Source organism: Lemur catta, chromosome 14 (genome assembly GCF_020740605.2).
Source record: "Lemur catta isolate mLemCat1 chromosome 14, mLemCat1.pri, whole genome shotgun sequence".
In the NCBI taxonomy this organism is placed as follows: Eukaryota; Metazoa; Chordata; class Mammalia; order Primates; family Lemuridae; genus Lemur; species Lemur catta.
In genome coordinates this window covers 25,116,623-25,136,210 of record NC_059141.1, presented here as the reverse complement: position 1 = coordinate 25,136,210, position 19,588 = coordinate 25,116,623, and the positions used below count along the sequence as shown (strand labels likewise).

The following is a 19,588-nucleotide window of genomic DNA, read 5'->3' as shown; positions in this document are numbered from 1 at the left end:
TACGACCTTCAGAATTCAGTAAGATAATATCAATACAAATATCTGACAAGATGCTTGTCACATACCTATTCAATACACACTGGAGTGTAGGAGTTGTTTTAATAGACACTTTCTCTGGATTGTTCTACTAATAAGTTTATACTTTCTTACCTAATCCTTGTTTTATCCTAGGACATATATTTTCAGAGTATCGGTTAGGGTTGAATAGCAGGAAGCAACCATGCCCACTCTGGGACAATTCTGTGACTTTGGCTTCATTGGCCACAAACAAACTTAATGAATCAGTAGTGTTTCCTTATGACTGCTGTGGCAGAAGCAGGGGCACAGACAGGGCACGTGGCTTCTCAAAGAGAACAGACGCTTCTCCTATCTGAGCATCTGCCACTGCCGACATGGAGGAGGCCTGCAACCTCAGCCGGCTGAGTGCATCTGCTGTGGGCTTTCTTTATGGATCTAATAGGAACAAAAAGACCTTCACCCCAATTATTACCCTTAGGGTCATGTGTAGAATGGATTATGAAAACCTTTTCTTTCTTTTTAATTGGGAGAGGGAGAGGTGGTACTGGTAGAAGCCCAGTGGCACCGTTTCTTCAGAGCAGTTCTGGAGCAACTTCCCACAGAACGTAGAGGAGAACTGGTGATGTAGACAGAGAGCCTGGAATCCAGATGGTTTTATTAATAACCTGTCTGAGGCCTCGTGCTAGGGAATGGTAGAATTCCTAACCACTCTACCACATCCTCTCTTTCTGGCTGATGTAATATCAGAGGGGAAGAAAGCTATAACTTTAAATCAACAGTAACATCATTATGTCCTATTTCTGCATTCATTCATTCATTCATTCATTCATCTAGCAAACATTTACTGAGACCTTCTTCATGTCCATCACTATATTCGACACCAAGAATACAAAAATGAATGAGACACTGACCCTCCGTTCATGGTATACGCAGAATGTTAATGACAAGTTCCCATGAGAATGTCAAAGGACGTTAGGATGAACACTGGAATGAGACCATGTGAGGAGGCTTCTGTGAGGACATGCAAATCCTACAAATCCTCCAGAACAGAAAGCAGAAAAGCACCTGCTGATATGAGTATCAGATATTTTTTCCCTGGATCCTCAGACTAGTAGTATAAAGACCACAGACTGATGTACTTTCCAACAGGGATAGAAGGTGCCAAGAGTAATTTTTCTCTCTCAAGGCTGAGGATCCACCTTTTGGGTGGTTACCTCAGAGTCAGGGCAGAGACAGGGAATACAATGTTTCCTTGTGTGATGATCAGATAACTCCAGGCCAAGGCCATAAAGCAGTCACTCTCTGTCAGGTATTGGATTGAGCTTCCTGTTGAGCAAAAGGGATGTTGAAAGCCTCTGGCCTCTGCCCAAACCAGCCTCCCCTCATCCACAATAGGCACTTGTATCTATGGACTAGATAACTGGCTCCTGGCCCCCCTCTGCTCAGAGTGATTCTTTGAAAAACCTTATCATGATAAATTAATTGGCTTGGGTCCTCTCTCATCAAGGAAGGAGAAGGAGCATCTGTTGTAACCTGACCACTCCAAGCTCTTTGTGTTATCCACTCCCCTTGATCAGCCCCTGACAGGCCTGGGGTGGAATGAAGGTCTGGCTGGAGGTACTTGCTTACCCACTCTCCCCCACCCCCCCCAGCTTTTCTGTGTTAACAGAAAGAATTCTCTTTTCCAGGGCAGCCTACTCTGCCTTAAACAGGAAGTGATGTAAGAAAGCTATATTTGGCCAGATAGGTTTTGTTTTAGGCCCAGTTTAAAATTTTTCCCCTTACGGTCTTCCAGTTTTAAAATTTTTTATCTGTCAAACTTTACTGATAATTAATTTTTCTGTTTGTTTTAAAGACAACTCTAATGACAAGTAGTGCTTCAGATCAAAAAGAGAAGTATAATCACATATTACCACACTGGGGTTGTTGTAGGTTCAGCCTGGCAAAAAAAGCAGCCCAGATTTCCTTTAGCCTCTCAAACTTAAAAAGCTGAAAAGATTTTTCAAATACTGAAGATGGCTCTAAAGTTGTCATGACTACCTTTGGGCATTCCTTTAGTTCTGGGAACCCCCAGTTTGAGACACACTGATCTAGGGCTAGTTTTTTAGTGAGATAGCTCTCTAGCATGGATCTTAGAAATGGAGATTTCTTTTCTGAAGCTCTGCTGGTGGATCATAGGAAAAACATTTATACCTCTTGCTTTGGCTCAGACTTACACACACAAAAAAGCCTTGTGGGCATTGTATCAACTGGCACTGAGAAGATGCCCAATAAAAATTTGTTGGATGAATAAGTCATTGAACAAATGGCATGTATTTTATTAACCTTTTGTGAACAAGTCCTGTAAGTATGAGAAGAGAAGTTTACTGGAGAAAAAGCTATGTATCAGAAATTATTTGAAACCTGCAAAGAGCAGATGTGGTGATTCCAGAAGCAGTTCTGAGTAAAGACAGGTGAATGGAGATGAGTTGTGAAGGGGTTCCAAATGGCCTGGAATTCTAAGAGGGACCAAAGCCCCTCAGGGGTGGCCTTTCTGTGCCACCTCTGTGAAGACTTACTTGTGGTGGTTTGTGCAGTGAGCATAAATCCTTAGTTTGTCCCGGATCACTCGGCCTGGCCGTGGCTTCCGCTGGAGTCCGGCCACGTGCACAGCCAAGACTTTGGGGCCGATCAGGCGCTTGTAAAGGAGAGAGAGCCAGTAGTCCTGAGGGGAATAGACAGGCAAACAGTCAAGGAAGGAACGCGTGTGCAGATGTTCTGAGTAAACACGACAGGCACACACACACAGGCCAGAAATCACTTTCTACCAGGAGTACAGTGAGTCATGACCAATGAGACCCTAACCCTAGAAGCATGGTCACCCCAATGCAGCGCTGACTCTGGGTTGATAATGAAGTGGGTGCTGTCTAAAGTGGCCTTTTCATTATTCTTATTCTTATTTTTTTGAGTCAAAGTCTCCCTTTGTCACCCCAGCTAGAGTGCAGTGGTGTCATCATAGCTCACTGTAACCTCAAACTCCTGGGCTCAAGCAATCCTCCTGCCTCAGCCTCCCGAGGAGCTGGGACTATAGGTGCATACCACCATGCCGGCTAATTTTTCTATTTTTTTTGTAAAGATGGGGTCTTGCTCTTGCTCAGGCTGATCTACAACTCCTGATCTCAAGCAATCCTCCCACCTCGGCCTCCCAGAGTGCTAGGATTACAGGTGTGAACCACCGCGTCTGGCCTAAAGTGGCCTTTTAAACTAAATGGGGATAGGTAAATGGAACAGACCCAGAACAGTATATGAACAAATGAGTCAAAGTTTCTCACATCTGAAATATTTAATGCAACCATTTGGGACTTTAAATTTTCAACTTTCTTTTCCTGTGACTACTTTCATACTGGCTTATGATTTCTGTTTAATTATAATTTAAGGAATGGAAAATTTCCATTCCTTAGGGTTGTTATCAATATGAGAATACAAAAATGTCATTCTCAAAATGTTATCACTAAAGACTACTAGTGCAGTGGGAAGGAGATGAGACTTCTCCTGGCCGGAGACCAGAGTCTTCGATTCCAGTGACAAAAGGGCAAACAGAAAAATGTTTGCAAACTATGGTGCCAATTCTTGCCCATCCTCGATAGTTCTACAATAAAAAGAATAATTACAAACTAAAAAGAATGTGATGTTTTAACCATTCCAGGGTCCATTTGTAACTGATTAATAAATGTTCATTCTGTAGCCCCCACACACATTTATCTGAACTTACAAAAGCCTATCCATTACCACCTTAATTTCTATTTACTGTTACCATATTTTTTTGTATTTGATATGAATATATAATTTGCATTTCTATTGTTTAAATTCTTATAACCTATTGTGAAGTAATGACTTCAGTGTTTATAACTCACTGTATGAAACAGGGATTCCTAATTTGTTTAGGACCTCCACCCCCAGCTGATTCTAGAATTCAGTGAACATTCACAGTTTAGTACATACTCTTCAATGTCTTAAAGATATCATCCATGTCTTCTTAGTCTTCATCTTCTCAGGCAAAAGCCTTCTGATGATCTTTTTATTCTTGCTTGGTCACTTATAACAATAGCTACTTTAAAATGTCTGGTGAATTATATAAATTAGAACAAAGTCTCAAAGCCCCTTTGCCACTGGAATAGCTCCAAATCTGCCCTGAGTAGCCCTGCCCAACCATTTATCTTAATTTTAAGTGGCCCTAGGATGGATGTTAAATATGGTCTCCTAATATTTAAAATGGCAAATATTCAATCATTGTCAATCATATAGATGGAAAAAAATGTCATTGGTTTAATTTTCTCTTCTTTGTTTACAATATCTGTGTTATTGATTATTACTTTGTGAAGTGATTGTCACATTCTAATGGGATTTACACCCTTTTCTTGCTGATTTGCAACATATCTTCTTTTAAATAACAAAAGTAAAAACTTTAATATTTAAGTTGGCTACTATTAGCCTGGTATTTTCTCAGTAGCTCTTCTGATATAATATTAATAATAAAAACAACAATAGGGGTTGTTCTTATTTTACAGAAATGAAAATGGGTTCAGAATGTTTAAGGTACATCTCAGGCCACAAAACTAGTCAATGGTAGACCATAAAAGCAAATAGGGATCTCCTGGCCTCCAATGGCTGTACAACACTTTCATTTACTCTGTGAAGTACAAAGTCATATTAGGTAAAGACACAAGGAGTTCAACATAGAGGGTGGGTATAGAATCTGGAAGGGACTTTTAGTTTTAGTAAAAAGAGTTACTGTGATTTATTTCTGATTTCTACATTCTCAAAGCATTTAGAAGACAAGAAAGGCAAAAGCACAAAACACTTCCATTTCTCCAATTCCAACTCACTACAATTTGTTCCTCTTTTTCTTATCCTTCATTCCAATGTCTTGTCACACACACCCCGGTTTTTATTTAGGTAATTTGAAAACGCTAAACAGACTTGCTCTCCAACTTGCATTTAGTCATGGTTATGATCCTTGTGTCAGGGCAATTTTCACTTAAGGGAAGACATGTTTGTAAGCAAGCCATTCACATTTAGGAAAAAGATATTTATTATGTTTAACACTCAATAATTATGTAAAAATTAAAAAATACACCAGAGAGATCAACTTAAATGATCTTCATCATTATTGAGTGGTAAACTTGAACGTACACTCAGATTTATTAACTTGAAACCAGTCTGCTTTCCACTATGGGTTAGCTAAATACCAAACCATTCTCTAAGAAAGGAGATGAGGATACCTGGGTAAAATTTTAAAGAGGTTTTGAGATAGGTACATAAAAGAAGTTGTTGGAGTTAATTCCTAATGACCAATATTTTTTCCCCAATGTTTTTATTGTGGTAAAATCTACATAACATAAAATTTACCATCTTAATAATTTTAAATGTACAGTTCAGTCATATTAAATAAATTCATGATGTTATAAACCATCACCACCACCCATCACCATAACTCTTTTCATCTTGTAAAATTAAAACTCTATACCCATTAAACATTAACTCCTCATTCCTCCTTCCCTCCAGCTCCTGGCAACTACCATTCTACCTTCTGTCTCTATGACTCTTCTAAGTATGGCATATGAGTAGACTCATGTAGTATTTGTCTTTTTTGTGACTTGCTTGTTTCACTTAGCATAATGTTCTTAATGTTCATCCATGTTGTAGCATATGTCAGAATTTCTTTCCTTTTTAAAGCTTAATAATATGCCAGTGTGTGTGTGTGTGTGTGTGTGTGTGTGTGTGTATAAATATGTATATGTGGATATATATATATATATATCACAATTGACTTAATTTGTGGCCTAACATACAGGCTTATCCTGAAAAATGCCTCATGTGCAACAAGAAGAATGTGGATGCTATTGTTGTTGGGTAGAATGTTCAGTATATGTCTGTTAGATCTAGTTGGTTTATTATGTTGTTTAATGTGTCTACTTCCTTACTTGTCTTCTGTCTGGTTTTTCTAACCATTATTGAGAGTAGGGTATTGAAGTCTCCAACTATTATTGTAGAATTGTCTATTTCTCCCTTCAACTCTGTCAGTTTTCACCTCATATATTTTTATTGTCTGTTATTAGGTGTGTAAATGTTTATAATTGTTATATCTTCTTGCTATATTGAACATTTTATTAATATATAATGTCCTTTTTTGCCTCTTATAACCTTTTTAAAATTTAAAATCTATTTTGCCTGATATTAGTAAAGCCATCCCTGCTCTCTTTTCATTACTGTTTGTATGGAATATCTTTTTCCATCCTTTCAATCTGTTTGTATCTAAAGTGAGTCTCTTGTAGACAGCATATAGTTGAATACTGTTTTTCTTTTTTAATCCTTCTTGTCAAACTCTGTCTTGATTGGAGAATTTAATCCAATTATATTTAAAGTAATTACTGATAAGCAGGCACTACTTCTGTCATTTTGCTATTTGTTTTCAATATGTTGTATAGCTTTTTTGTTCCTCATTTCCTATATTACTGTTTTCTTTTGAGTTTAGTTGATATTTTGTAGAGAAATATTTAAATTCCTTTCTGATTACCTCTTGTGCACATTCTATAACTATTTTCTTTGTGGTTACTATTGGAATTACATTTAACATCCTAATTATAGCTCTCTAATTTGCATTTATATCTAACTTCAACAACATACAAAAACTCTGCTCCTTTACAGCTCTAGCCTCACCCTACTTAGTGGCTGATGTCACAAAACTACATCTTTATATATTGTGCACCCGAAAACATACACAAATAATTCTTTTACTTATTTATTTTTCTTTTTTATTTCAGCATATTATGGGAGTACAAATGTTTAGGTTACATATATTGCCCTTGCCCCACCCAAGTCAGAGCTTCAAGCATGTCCATCCCCCATACGGTATGCACCACATTCATTATGTGTGTATATACCCATCCCCTCCTCCCCTCTCCTATCTGCCCGACACCTGATGAATGTTATTACTATATGTGCACTTAAGTATTGATCAGTTAAACCAATTTGATGGTGAGTACATCTGGTGCTTGTTTTTCCATTCTTGGGGTACTTCACTTAGTAGAATGGGTTCCAGCTCTACCCAGGATAATACAAGAGGTGCTAGATCACCATGGTTTTTGTGGCTGAATAGAACTCCATGGTATACATATACCACATTTTATTAATCCACGCATGTATTGATGAGCACTTGGGTTGTTTCCACTTCTCTGAAATTGTGAATTGTGCTGCTATAAACATTCGAGTGCAGATGTCCTTTTTATAGAATGTCTTTTGTTCTTTTGGGTAGAAGCCCAGTAACGGGATTGCTGGATCAAATGGCAGTTCTACTTGTAGCTCTTTGAAGTATCTCCATATTACTTTCCACAGAGGTTGTACTAGTTTGCAGTCCTACCAGCAGTGTATGAGTGTTTCTATCTCTCCACATCCACGCCAACATTTATTGTTTTGGGACTTTTTCATAAAGACCATTCTCACTGGAGATAAGTGCTATCTCATTGTGGTTTTGATTTACATTTTCCTGATGATTAGAGATGTTGAGCATTTTTTCATATGTTTGCTGGCCATTAGTCTATCTTCTTTTGAAAAGTTTCTGTTCATGTCTTTTACCCACTTTTTGATAGGGTTGTTTGATTGTTTTCTTGCTGATTTTCCTGAGTTGTATATAGATTCTAGTTATCAGCCCTTTATTAGATGTGTAACATGTGAATATTTTCTCCTATTCGTAGGTTGTCTGTTTGCTCTCATGATAGTTTCCTTGGCTGTGCAGAAGCAAAGAATTTATGAAGAAAACCCCAAAGGCAATCACAGCAACAACAAAAATAAATAAATGGGACCTCAACAATAATTATTTTAAGTAAATTAGTCTCTGAAACTATGTAGAAACAAAATATGGTGTTACAAACCAAAGTTACAGTAATACTGGCCTTTAGACTAATATATTTTTAAAATGTATTAGCCTTTTAAATCATGTAGAAAATAAAAAGTAGAGTTAAAAATTGTTGTTACAATAATACTGTCTTATATAATTGCCCATATATTTACCTTTATTGAAATTTTTGTTTCTTCATGTGACCTCAAGTTATTGTCTAGTGTACTTTTATTTCAAACTGCAGGAATCCCTTAAGCATTTCTTGCAGGGCACATCTAGTGGTCACAAAATCCTTCAGCTTTTTTTAAATCTGAGAATGTCTTAATTTCTCCCTCACTTTTTAAGGAAAAATTTGATGAATATAGGATTTTTGGTTGACAGTTTTTTCTTTTAGCACTTTGAATATATTGGCTCAGTGTCTTCTGGCCTTCAAAGTTTCTGATAAGAAATCTGCTGATAATCTTATGGAGAATTCTTTGTATGTGGTGAGTCACTTCTCTCTTGCTGCCTTCAACATTCTCTCTGGCCTTGAAAGTTTAATTATAAAGTGTCTTGGTGTGGCTCTCTTTAAGTTTATCTTACTTGGACTTCAATGAGCTTCTTGGATTTTTATATTCATGTCTTTTATCAAATTTGGAAAGTTATTAGCCATTATTTCATGGAATATTCTCTCTTACCCTTTCTCTCTTCTCTTTCTGGGACTCCCACAATACTTATGTTGGTCTGCTTAATGGTGCCCCACAGGTCCCTTAGGCTCTGTTCACTTTTCTTCAACTTTTTTTTCCTCTGTTCCTCAGACTTGATCATTTCCATTGTCCAACCTTTAAGTTTGCTGATTCTTTCTTCTGGCTGCTCATATCTGTCTTTGAATCCCTCTATTAAACTTTTATTTCAGTCACTGTGCTTTTTACCTTCAGAATTTCTTTTTGGTTCTTTTTTAGGTTTTCTGTCTCTTTATTGATATTTCCATTTTCTTCATACACCATTTCTTGACTTTCTCCACATCTTCTTTTAGGATATTTAAGACAGTTGTTTTAAAGTCCTTTTTAAGTAGATCTGCCATCAGATCTTTTTCAAAGATAGTTTCTAATGATTTTTTTTTCCTTTCAATGGTTCATACTTTCCTGTTTCTCTGTATGCTTTGTGAATTTTTTTTTGGAAAATGAGACTTGAATCTAATAATGTGGTAACTCTGAAAATCACATTCTCCTCTTTCCCAGGGTTTGCAGTATTTTGGTTGTTTTTGTTTATTTTTTAAAATTGTTGTAGGCTCCATGCCAAGGATCAGTCTGAGGGGTAAACATAATGTCTTTGTAGGTTTTTTTTGAGTCTGCACCTTTTCCTGGGTATGTATGATCACTTTCTAATCTTCCCCGTATATACAGTTGCTTTTGAATGTTCCTGTCTTGATGTCTGGCTCCCAAAAAGGAAAGAGAGAAAAATGGAAAGGAGTAACAATAAAGGTCCTCAGCCCTTTAAGTCCTCTGCAGTCACTTTAGCCAGAAGGGGAAGGGCTTACAACAGCGTGGGTAGATGCAACAACAATGGCTGCCTGCCTCTTTGTTTGCATCTCTGTGATCAGAAGCAGCAATCAGAGATCAGAGCAGAGATCCCTGGTATTTGGAGGACAGGGTCTTTTTTGCCCACCCTTGCTCCTGCAAGCTGTATGTAAGTTGCTGCAGGAACACATGCACAGCTGCCAGCTATGGGGCTGAAGGGTGCTGGATGGGTAGCTACTACAGAGCTAAGAGCTAAAACTGTCCAAAATTAACTGCAATTCAGCATCCAAGCCTTCCTTTGAAAGTTGCAACCTTTCAATAAACTCCAGAGTTCCCAAATAATTACATTAGACAGATTCTGCCAGTACAATTGTTGTCTAGGTGAAGAGACAGATTCCTGGTGCTTCTCACTCTGCCATCTTTCCAGAATGCTCTGTAACATATCTTTTTATAGCAGTAGTAAGAATCCTTTAGTTGTATATGACACAATATTTTGTTCAAGTTTGTAGTTAGACTTTTATCACTTTTTATGATTATTTTCATGGAGAATTTAAAACAATTTTATACGAAAATAAATCAATATTTTTCTTTTGATTTCATCATCTTTTTTTATTCTTAGACAGTCCACCCACATACAAAGCTCAGATACATCTTCATTCATATTTCTTTTAGTTTCTTTTTATCTTTGAAAATTCGACCTTTTAGTTCATTGGAAATGATTTGATGTATAGTACTAACTATGTTATTTTCTAAGTAATTTAATAGTTATTGTAGTATTATATAGTGAATAACCTATCCCTGAGCCCATCTTTATCATATACTAAGTTTACAGTAAGTCCTCAATGTCATCAATAGTTTCCTGGAAACTGCAACTTTAAGTGAAACAACATATAACAAAGCCAATTTTTTCCCCTCATCAACATTATATTGAATGAAAGGACATTATTTGAGGACCTGCTGTACTTTGTTTTGGCAAGTCAGTTAAAAGCCAAGGTGAATGTGCAATTTTCATGTTTAGTTAGCTCCATGTACCATTTTCAGACTCCTTTTTCATCCTTGCTTTTCTCTCAGTTCTCTATCTATCTTAACTCTTTTTTCTAAACTTCCTCCTCCCTCTCTGTCTTTATCTCTCTCTCTCTCATGTAAACCAGCTCTCAGCAGAATCAAATTATATTTCCTTCCCCCTCTCTCCCTCCTTCTCTCTTTTCTTTCTTCCCTTCATCCTTCCCTCCTCCTCTTTTCTTTCTGTATTTTATTATAAATATATGCCATTTATATAATCATAAATGAAATTAAACAAATGAAATGAATCCTGAATATTTTTTAAGGCAATGACATGACAAGCAGAAAAAGTTATATTTATGCATAGAACAGACAGGAAAAAAATAAAAAATACATATATGTATCTAACAACAACAAAAAAGACATGGCATTAAAGATGGCATATAATGAGAAGTTTTCAGACAATAAGAGTCATTAAGAAGGAAGACAAATACAATGGCTTTTTATGTCAATAATAAAAAAAATCCAAAGGAAGGGATACATTACAATTTTCAAGGGAGAAAGACAGACACAAAAATACATTCTTTAAATGTATCAGACATGAAAAGAGGTTGGAGAAAAATAGTGTCCATTTATTAGTTGGAGAGGGAAAACTAATAGCAGATGACACTAAAAAGACAGAGGTTTTAAATCTTTTCTTTTTCTTTGGTATTTGTCAAAAAGTCAATTGCTGTCTGAAAGCTAGACAAACCAGTATATAGAGTGAGTTGAACCAAAATAAATGGGAAAATAGAAACTGACAGAGGGTTACAGAATTTACAGGATTAATTGCTGAACTGTGTGTTTCTTGAGTCTAAGACTATCCCAATTCCTATAGCCCAGTGCCAGATAGAATACCTGCCTACAGGAGGCGCTAGAAGTCAATTACAGAATGCCTACTAGGTTTAAGGCTCTGTGCTAGGCATTAGGGAGGAGACAGTGGTGAATAAGACAAATACAGTTCTTGCCATCATGAAGCTTCTAACCTAGCAAGAAAGATGGTCCTTAAGCTGATGAGTTGGGAAATTAATTTCGATAGTGCTAATGATAATGGAGGGGTAGAGCAGAACTCCATGAAATCATATAACAGAAGATGTAACCAAGATGGGGGGTGGGAAGAGAGAAGGAGTCTCTCCTGAAGTGACATTTAAGATTTGAGGAAAAGAGGGGAGGGGACAGGAAGTGTTTTGGGTAAGAGAAAGCATTTGCAAAGGCTCTGAGATGGGAAGGAATTTGGTGTGTTTGAGAATTTGAAAGCAGACCAATTCAGCTGGATCTCAGCAAGTAAAGACAAGAGGGGGACAACCTGAGGGTGGTGGGACCAGTTCATGTATACCTAAGGATTTTAGAATTCATTTTAAAACAAAGAGGAAGCCAATGGAGAATTTAAAGATAGAAAGTGACATTATTCAATTACATTTAGCAAGCTGACTTTCACAGAAGTGTAGAAAATGGATTGGAGAAAAACACTTAGTACGTTAATTTAGAAGAGAGATGATAATTTGATTAAGGTGAAGAAGTTAAATTAGACAGAAGAGGGATTTGAGAGATATTTAGGGGATAACATTGATAGGACTTGGTGATTAACCAACCACCAAGATACAGAGAATGAGTATGAAACAGGATTCATAGCTTTTTAAATGCTCAAATCCTTGACTTGGAGGACGGTATGGCTACTGGCAGCACAGTAACCACAGCAGTATTTCCCTTCCATCCTCAGTCCCACCTTCTCCTAACCCAACCCCAGCCTATAAAAGCTTAGTGTTATCTAGTTATGCCAGGGATAAATACATAAAGAACATGCTAAAAGAAAAAAGAATTAGAGTAATAGGAATAACAAACAATAGTTCTGAAGTTTCTTTTTTTTTAAATCATTTTTACTGCATATGAATTCGATGCATATTTTTGAAATGTTTTGTCTTTGTCCATGTACCTCACTATTTCTCATATTTACTATTTCCAGTGATCTAGAGCTAGGCAAAGGGATACTTGTTTCAGAGCACACACCCACCTTGAGCTAGTTCCCCTTTCTAGACCATGCTCTGAGAGCACTCAGGATCCCAGAATTCTCTGCTCAGATAATCTCCAGCTTGTTGCTAGTACCTGCACGGGCTGCAACCTGGAGTCTGGCTTCCTGTGAACAGACCGCAGCTCTGGAGTGTGCACTGCTAGGGCAGAAACGTGGCAAGGGGAACCTGCTCATGGAGGTGTGATCAGGGTTTGGGCTTGCAAACTGGGTTGTCTGAACTGCAGCCCCAGGAGACCCTTGATGATATACTACAGAGCTAGGGGTGAGATGGGGGGTGGCTGGGCTATGGCCCTTGGCTCTGACCCTAGGCTCTGACTCACCCACTGAGACCTGTGAATACAAGTTGATCCTTTCATTCTATAAGCATTTTCTGAGTGCATATTAGTGGTGTGCAGGGTATTCTGTGCAACCTGAGGGTGCAAAGATGAACAAGACAACTTCTTGTCATAAGGGACTTAGGGACAACAACACATGTAAACAACTCTCTGTAAAATGAGGCTGACTAAAGTAAACACCACATAAGCAAGAACCACTTGTAGTACTTTGGTAATTCAGAAGAGGAAACTATTTTTTTGTTACCGTGGGAATTTGGAGAAGGCTTCACAGATAAACAAAAGTGGAGAAGTAATTTGCTTAGAGTTGAAAGATATATATTCAAATCCTAGAACATGACTTATTATTTCGAAACCTCCATTTCCTCATAGGGATTTAATGAGATAATATATCTAGAAACAGTTATTACAGTGCCTGATACATAAAAGTAATAAATGTTGCTTATTCTTCTCTTTATTCCTTAAAAGATTTTTCTTAGCCTCATGAAAATATTCTACTGTGTATACAGCTATGTTTCAAGTTACCCTGAAAACATAACTGGTGTGTGTATGCACATGTGTGTGTGTGTATATGCGTGTGTGTGTGTGTGTGTGTGTGTGTGTTTTGGGAAGGTTAAGGATGTTTGGAATGAAGCTCCTTGAGCTTTGCATCCCCAGAGCCATAGATATTGTTTTTCAGAAATGTTCTTTGATTGAATGAATGATCAAATGAAGATTCACCTCCTTAAGTTGATGGGAAGGCTCCCAGAGCTGAATGAGAGTAAAATGATAACTGTGCAAGCTTCAAAGGTTATGGTTTTCCTCAGCACTGGTAGGCCTTGCTGCAGGTGCCTGAGCTTGTTTAATCTCAATGTGTTTTGCATTTGGGAAGTATACACACGCTGAATCATGATGGCAAAATGACAAATATTTTTCCTTCCTAGAGCTTCTTGTGTGACTTACAAAGTCACGAAAACCTAGTTAATTCTGCTAGGCACCAATGGTAAACCAGTAGCCACTCTTCATCTAGATATTTGACCTTGGAGAGCCAAGAAGAAATGAGTTGGAACATTACCATTGGTTTTTGCACCAAATATGGCAGGATGCCAGAGCCAACATGTAAGGGAAAGAACTCCACTGCTCCAACTTCCTCCACAGAGAGGGAGCGGCGAGGCAGATCCAGAGTTTCCATGTGACTTAAGCTTCTTTGGAAGTTTTGAAAGCTATAGTTTCCCTGGCTGCCCTTTCTAAAGGGAATGAAATCCCCTCCAACTCATTTTTCCTCTACTTAAAACTGTCAAATGGCTTCCTTTTGCCTGCTGGTTAAAGAAAAAAGACCAGTGGTTTTAGTATTGAATCAGCCCCTTACCACATCTCACCTTTCTCTACTTGGTCTTTTATGCTCAAGGATGTTGATGCTTTTCTCCCTCCTACCAAGGGTAGGCCTACAACTACAGACCAGAGTGTCATCACACAAGGGGCACCAGAAGTACTGGGATATGAAGTCAGAACTCCAGAGCTTGCAGACATAATTACAAAGGCAGGCCTTCATGTGCTCATTGGAAAAAGGTGGGTGATGTTGCCTGGGTCAAAAAGCCGGGGGCAGAACTGGTAAGTTTGCTGTAAAAAATACCAAACTCTATGCTTTCAGTGAGAGTTATTTTTGGCAAAAAATGCATTTAAACTATTCTTGTTTCAACAACTTGGATGGTCAGATCATGAAGGTCTGGTATGCCAATGAGACATTTTCTAGTGTTTCGTATCAAGAGTGAATTGCCAAATGGTGCAGCCACTATGGAAAAGTTTGGTGATTCTCAAACAGTTAAATAGAATTATCACAGGACTAGAAATTCCACTCCTAGGTATGTACCCAAAAAAGTTGAAAAAAGGGGCTCAAACAGATACAGTATTTGTACACGAATGTTCACAGCAGCATTATACACAATATAGTCAAAGGTGGAAACAACCCAAGTGTCCACCAACAGTTGAGTGGATAAACAAAATGTGCTATATACATAAAATGGAATATTATTTAGCCAAAGATAGGAATGAAGTTTTGACAAATGCTACAACATGGATGAACCTTGAAAACATTATGCTAAGTGAAATAAGCCAGACACAAAAGGATAACTGTTTATGATTCTACTTACGTGAACTATCTAGAATAGGCAAACTCATAGAGACAGAAAGTAGAATAAGGTTACCAGAGGCTGAGGGGAGGCAAGGATGGGGAGTTATTACTTAATGGTTACAGAGTTTTTATTTGAAGTGATGAAAAATTTTGGAAATACAGAGTGGAGATGGTTGCATACCATTGTGAATGTACTTAATACGACTGAATTGTATACTTAAAAATTGTTAAAATAGCAAACTTTGTTATATATATTTTACCATAATAAAAAAATGAAGAATTTCAGAAATAAACTTTCTTGAGAGTAACTTGGCAATATGCATCAAAGCCTTAATTGCTGCATATCCATTGGCCTAAGATTTCCACTCTCATAATTTATGTCAAAGAAATAATCATAGATGTGTGCGAAGATTTATACATAAGATGGTTGTAGTGGCTATTGTTGGTTTTGTTCTTTAGTATCAGTTCTTCCTCCTCTGGTTACAGCATCTGGATTATCTTTTGGGAAATGATTCTGCTATGATTGAATACTGTCAAAAGTGTTCATTACAGTGTGTAGGTAAAGACTAGACTCTAAATAGAGTGATTCTATTTTTGAGGGGAAATAAAGCACATCTCTGTGCAGTTAAACATGAAGGATATACACCTTAATGAGAATAGTAGTTGTCTCTGGGTAGTAAGATTATAGTTCATTTTCTGTTTTTTTTTCTTTTTAAGAATATTTTCGAAACTTTTAAGAATTAACATTTAAAATGAGAAAAGAGGTTTGTATTTATTTATTTATTTATTTATTTATTTATTTATTTATTGTGTGTATGCCTTTTTTTTTTTTTAATCTCAGCTCATCATGGGGGTACAAAAGCTCAGGTTATATACATTGTCCATGTTCCACCCATCCCCCTGAGTCAGAGCCTCAAGCGTGTCCATTCTCCAGACAGTGCGCCTGGCACTCACCATGTAATTATTTTTTAAGATGCATATTCATATTTCCTTTAATAACTTCCTTAGGCTTAAAACAGTAGTTCTGTTTATTTCTCTGCTCTTCAAAGGTATATTTTTTAAAAAAGGCTCTGTGTTTCTAATTGCCTTTCCTGCAGTTCTACAAGTACCTCAGACTCAGTATGTAAAATATCCAAATGTATCAATTCCTCCCTTTCCCCAGGAGCTCCAGTGAAACTTACTCTAGGAAGCCTCTTTGAACTCCCAAGTCCAGGCAGGGTTTCCCTTGTACTTCACCTTGTGGAACCCCACAGTTTCCCCCTCCTGCTAATTGCCTATTTATTTGAATGTCTTCTTGACCATACCCTTCAGTGGGATCAGGGTCCATGTCTGTTCATAACAACATCAACGAATATTTCTCAAACATTTCTCGTTCTCTGGTAACTTTATTCTACTTTCTGTCTCTATTGGTTGGTGATTAAGATGTGCTCAGTTCTTCACATGTATTATTTCACTGAATTCGGGAAACTGTCCTGTAAAGAGGCACTATTGTTTCCCTGTTTTACTAATGAAGGTACTAAGGTTTAGCGCTAGATATTAAGCAAGTTACCAAAGTGATAGTTGTGACCCCAGCACCTAGCACAGTGTCTAGGTATATAGTTGGTGCTTAGCAAATATTTGTTGAATTAATGAATGAATATACTAAAATTATGTAAATCTCACTATTCCAGTTCTCTGAATTTATAAATAAAAAGTGTTGCTAGAATTAAAAGCACCAGCCTGATGAAATGGGTAAAATGTCAGTATGCAGCCAAAGGGGAAAAACATCTTATCTCATTAATTTAATTGGTGACTTCACTGTGAAGCTCCCTTAAAAATTCAGAGCCACTGTTGCCTGGAGATAAAAATCAGTCTCAGTTTTTTCCTCTCCTCTGAATGTTTCTGTGAGAATTAGTAACTGGGAGGGCACACTTCACTGGCTGAACAGATGCAGGGAAAGGCAAGAGGCAAAGCATTCCTCTTCACCTGAACTGTCCCCAGGTGCCCTGTACCCCTCTTTACTGCACTTTGAATACCTGAGCTCCAGGCATAAAGTCCATCGTCCAGGCCTTCACACTGTGAGGAGGAGGCTGAAATACGAAGAACAGACCTGGGACAAATGTGATGACCAACTGCGCACTCAGTGAAGAGGAAAGGAGCCGGCTGCCAAAATCTCAGCTTTCAGGGCGTGTTCAGCAAGCAGAAAAAATAAGTGATAAGGAATCTCCTGCTTTGTACCAAATTCCCAAATCCCTCAGGGTCTCCCTGATTCTCTGAGAGATTCCTAGTTTCAGGAATCCAAATGCAAGAAAATACAATAGCAATCATCCCTGCTTTAGAGCCCCAGGAACCTGGGAGAAAGCATACCATTTTCCAGATCCTAAGACCTGGAGCAGGGCTTTTATCCTCAGCACTGTTGACGGCTTGGGGCTGGCAGTGCTCTGTTGCAGGGGGCTGTCCTGTGCGTTGTAGGATATTTAGCAGCATCCCTGGCCTGTATCAACCAGATGTCAGTAGCACATCCCTCCCCTAGTTATAACAATCAAAAATGCCTCCAGACATTGCCAAATGTCCCTTGGAGAACAAAATCACACCCCCACTCCACATCCTCAATTACAGAACCACTGACCTAGAGTGTGGCAAATGGAAAACACTGGTGCATTCTCCTCCCACACAGCATCATAGAGTGTTTCATAAATATGCATGTGGACACGTGATACTTGTTTACCTGGGGAGAAGGAGGGGAGAAAGTAACCTATTAACCTAACATTTTATGTTCGATGGTGATATTGAACATAAATAAATGTCTAATATTTTGCTAATGCTCCCTTAAGAACTTTGCTTTCCATTCACCCACCCAACCAAAGCTTCTAAGCATGGAATGCTTGCATTACAATCTTTGTCTTTGCAATGGAGTTTGTTCCTTGGACCACTTTGGATTTTTGGATGCTTTTGTATAACCCTAGTAGAGACAGAAAAGCATGAGATTTGGAGTCAGGTACCCTGGATTGAATTTCCAGCTAAAACTCTTATTTACTTGTGCTCACTGCAAGTCACTCAACTACTCTAAGCTGCAAGTTCCTCAACCATAAAAACTTTCCTTGCCTGACTGTGGCGAACACCAAATGAAATGAGGCCTGGGAACGTGCCTTGCCCAGCCCTGGCAGGTAGAGCCAGTTCTTGTGCATGTTTTCTTCCTCAGTGCTTGCCTATTACCCACGGAGTAGGAGTGAGGGAAACCTTCCCTCCTGCGTGTCTAGTGCCCCGGAATATTCCCTTAGCACCTCTCAAAACACAATGAGAACAGGTAGCTAAGTAATAATAGGATAAACAGGGAAGGCTCTTGAATATGATTTACAGCCTTTACCTGGAGCTGGTCAGAAGCAACTTGGGGCCGGGCGCGGTGGCTCACGCCTGTAATCCTAGCCCTCTGGGAGGCCAAGGCGGGTGGATCGCTCGAGGTCAGGAGTTCGAGACCAGCCTGAGCGAGACCCCGTCTCTACTAAAAATAGAAATAAATTATCTGGACAACTAAAAAAATATATATAGAAAAAATTAGCCAGGCATGGTGGCCGCATGCCTGTAGTCCCAGCTACTCGGGAGGCTGAGGCAGTAGGATCGCTTAAGCCCAGGAGTTTGAGGTTGCTGTGAGCTAGGCTGATGTCACGGCACTCACTCTAGCCCGGGCAACAAAGTGAGACTCTGTCTCAAAAAAAAAAAAAAAAAAAAAAAGAAGCAACTTGGGAGGCAGTAACTAAAGACTGGGCTTGAATGGATAGGAGCTTTTCAGGGAGAGTATCCTCATGTGGGTGAGAGGGCCGCTGGTGCAGAGGTTTCATTTCAGTCATAAGACCTACGTCATTTTGCAAGCTGATGTGGGTGGCAGCAATTAGGCGGGGATTCTAGTTCAACTTCTGCACTTTCTGGGTGAGACTACCACCTTGGGCAAGAACTTTCCCTCTAAGCCTCAGAATCCTCATTTATAAAATAAGATAATACCTAGGCCTATCTCACCAGGTTGTTGTAAGAATTAACAAAATAGTGCATGTAAAGGGATCAGCCCGGAGCCTGGTGAGTACTAGACACTGTGAAATATTAGCAGATGTTACTACTGATAACCATCTGTAAATGCCTGCACAGCATGTATTCTATCTGAATATATTCACAAGGATGAATTATGGGGAGACAAGGTCCAACGCAGATAAGACAGAACTCAAACAGCGACAAGCAGAGGATAAGGTACTGATAGGGGAAAAATGCAAAAAAAAAAAAAAGATAGAAAGAGAATGTGGGCAAAAAAGACAAAGGCCAAAAGTGAATAGTGGCACTTTTTTGTGAAAGCTGGGGACCAGTTACGTAAGTGCCCCAAAATCTTAGAGTTAGGTCAGAGGCCAGGCCCTAATTTGACTGGAAATGAATGGATAAACATTAGAAGGACTTTTTGGCTAGATGTCATCATCATCACTGTCATTGTCATTGTCATAATTAGTCAACACTTGCTGAGCACCTGTGAACTACTGGACACATGATACACAGAAATAACTAAGACATAGTCTTATACCTTGAAAAGCTCACTGTTTAGTTAGCCAAAGCCAGGAAAGTCTCTAAGTGGAGCTTTTGAGCTACCCTAGGGTCCCATGTTTCCTTCCTTAATGGACTCATCCTTTGAGTGTCGGTGGGCAGAGGAATGCATATCTTTAAGGG

At 38.5% G+C, this 19,588-nt stretch overlaps 1 protein-coding gene across 1 annotated transcript in view; it reads right to left on the bottom strand.

Annotated features, from left to right (window-relative positions):
• LOC123649730 (inactive heparanase-2-like) overlaps nt 1-19,588 on the bottom strand; it is a 108,715-nt gene that overhangs the window by 24,800 nt on the left and 64,327 nt on the right. Inside the window, exon 3 of the mRNA XM_045567907.1 lies at nt 2,577-2,821. Within this exon, the coding sequence (XP_045423863.1) occupies nt 2,577-2,821 (245 nt within the window). The remainder of the gene's footprint in view (nt 1-2,576; nt 2,822-19,588) is intronic.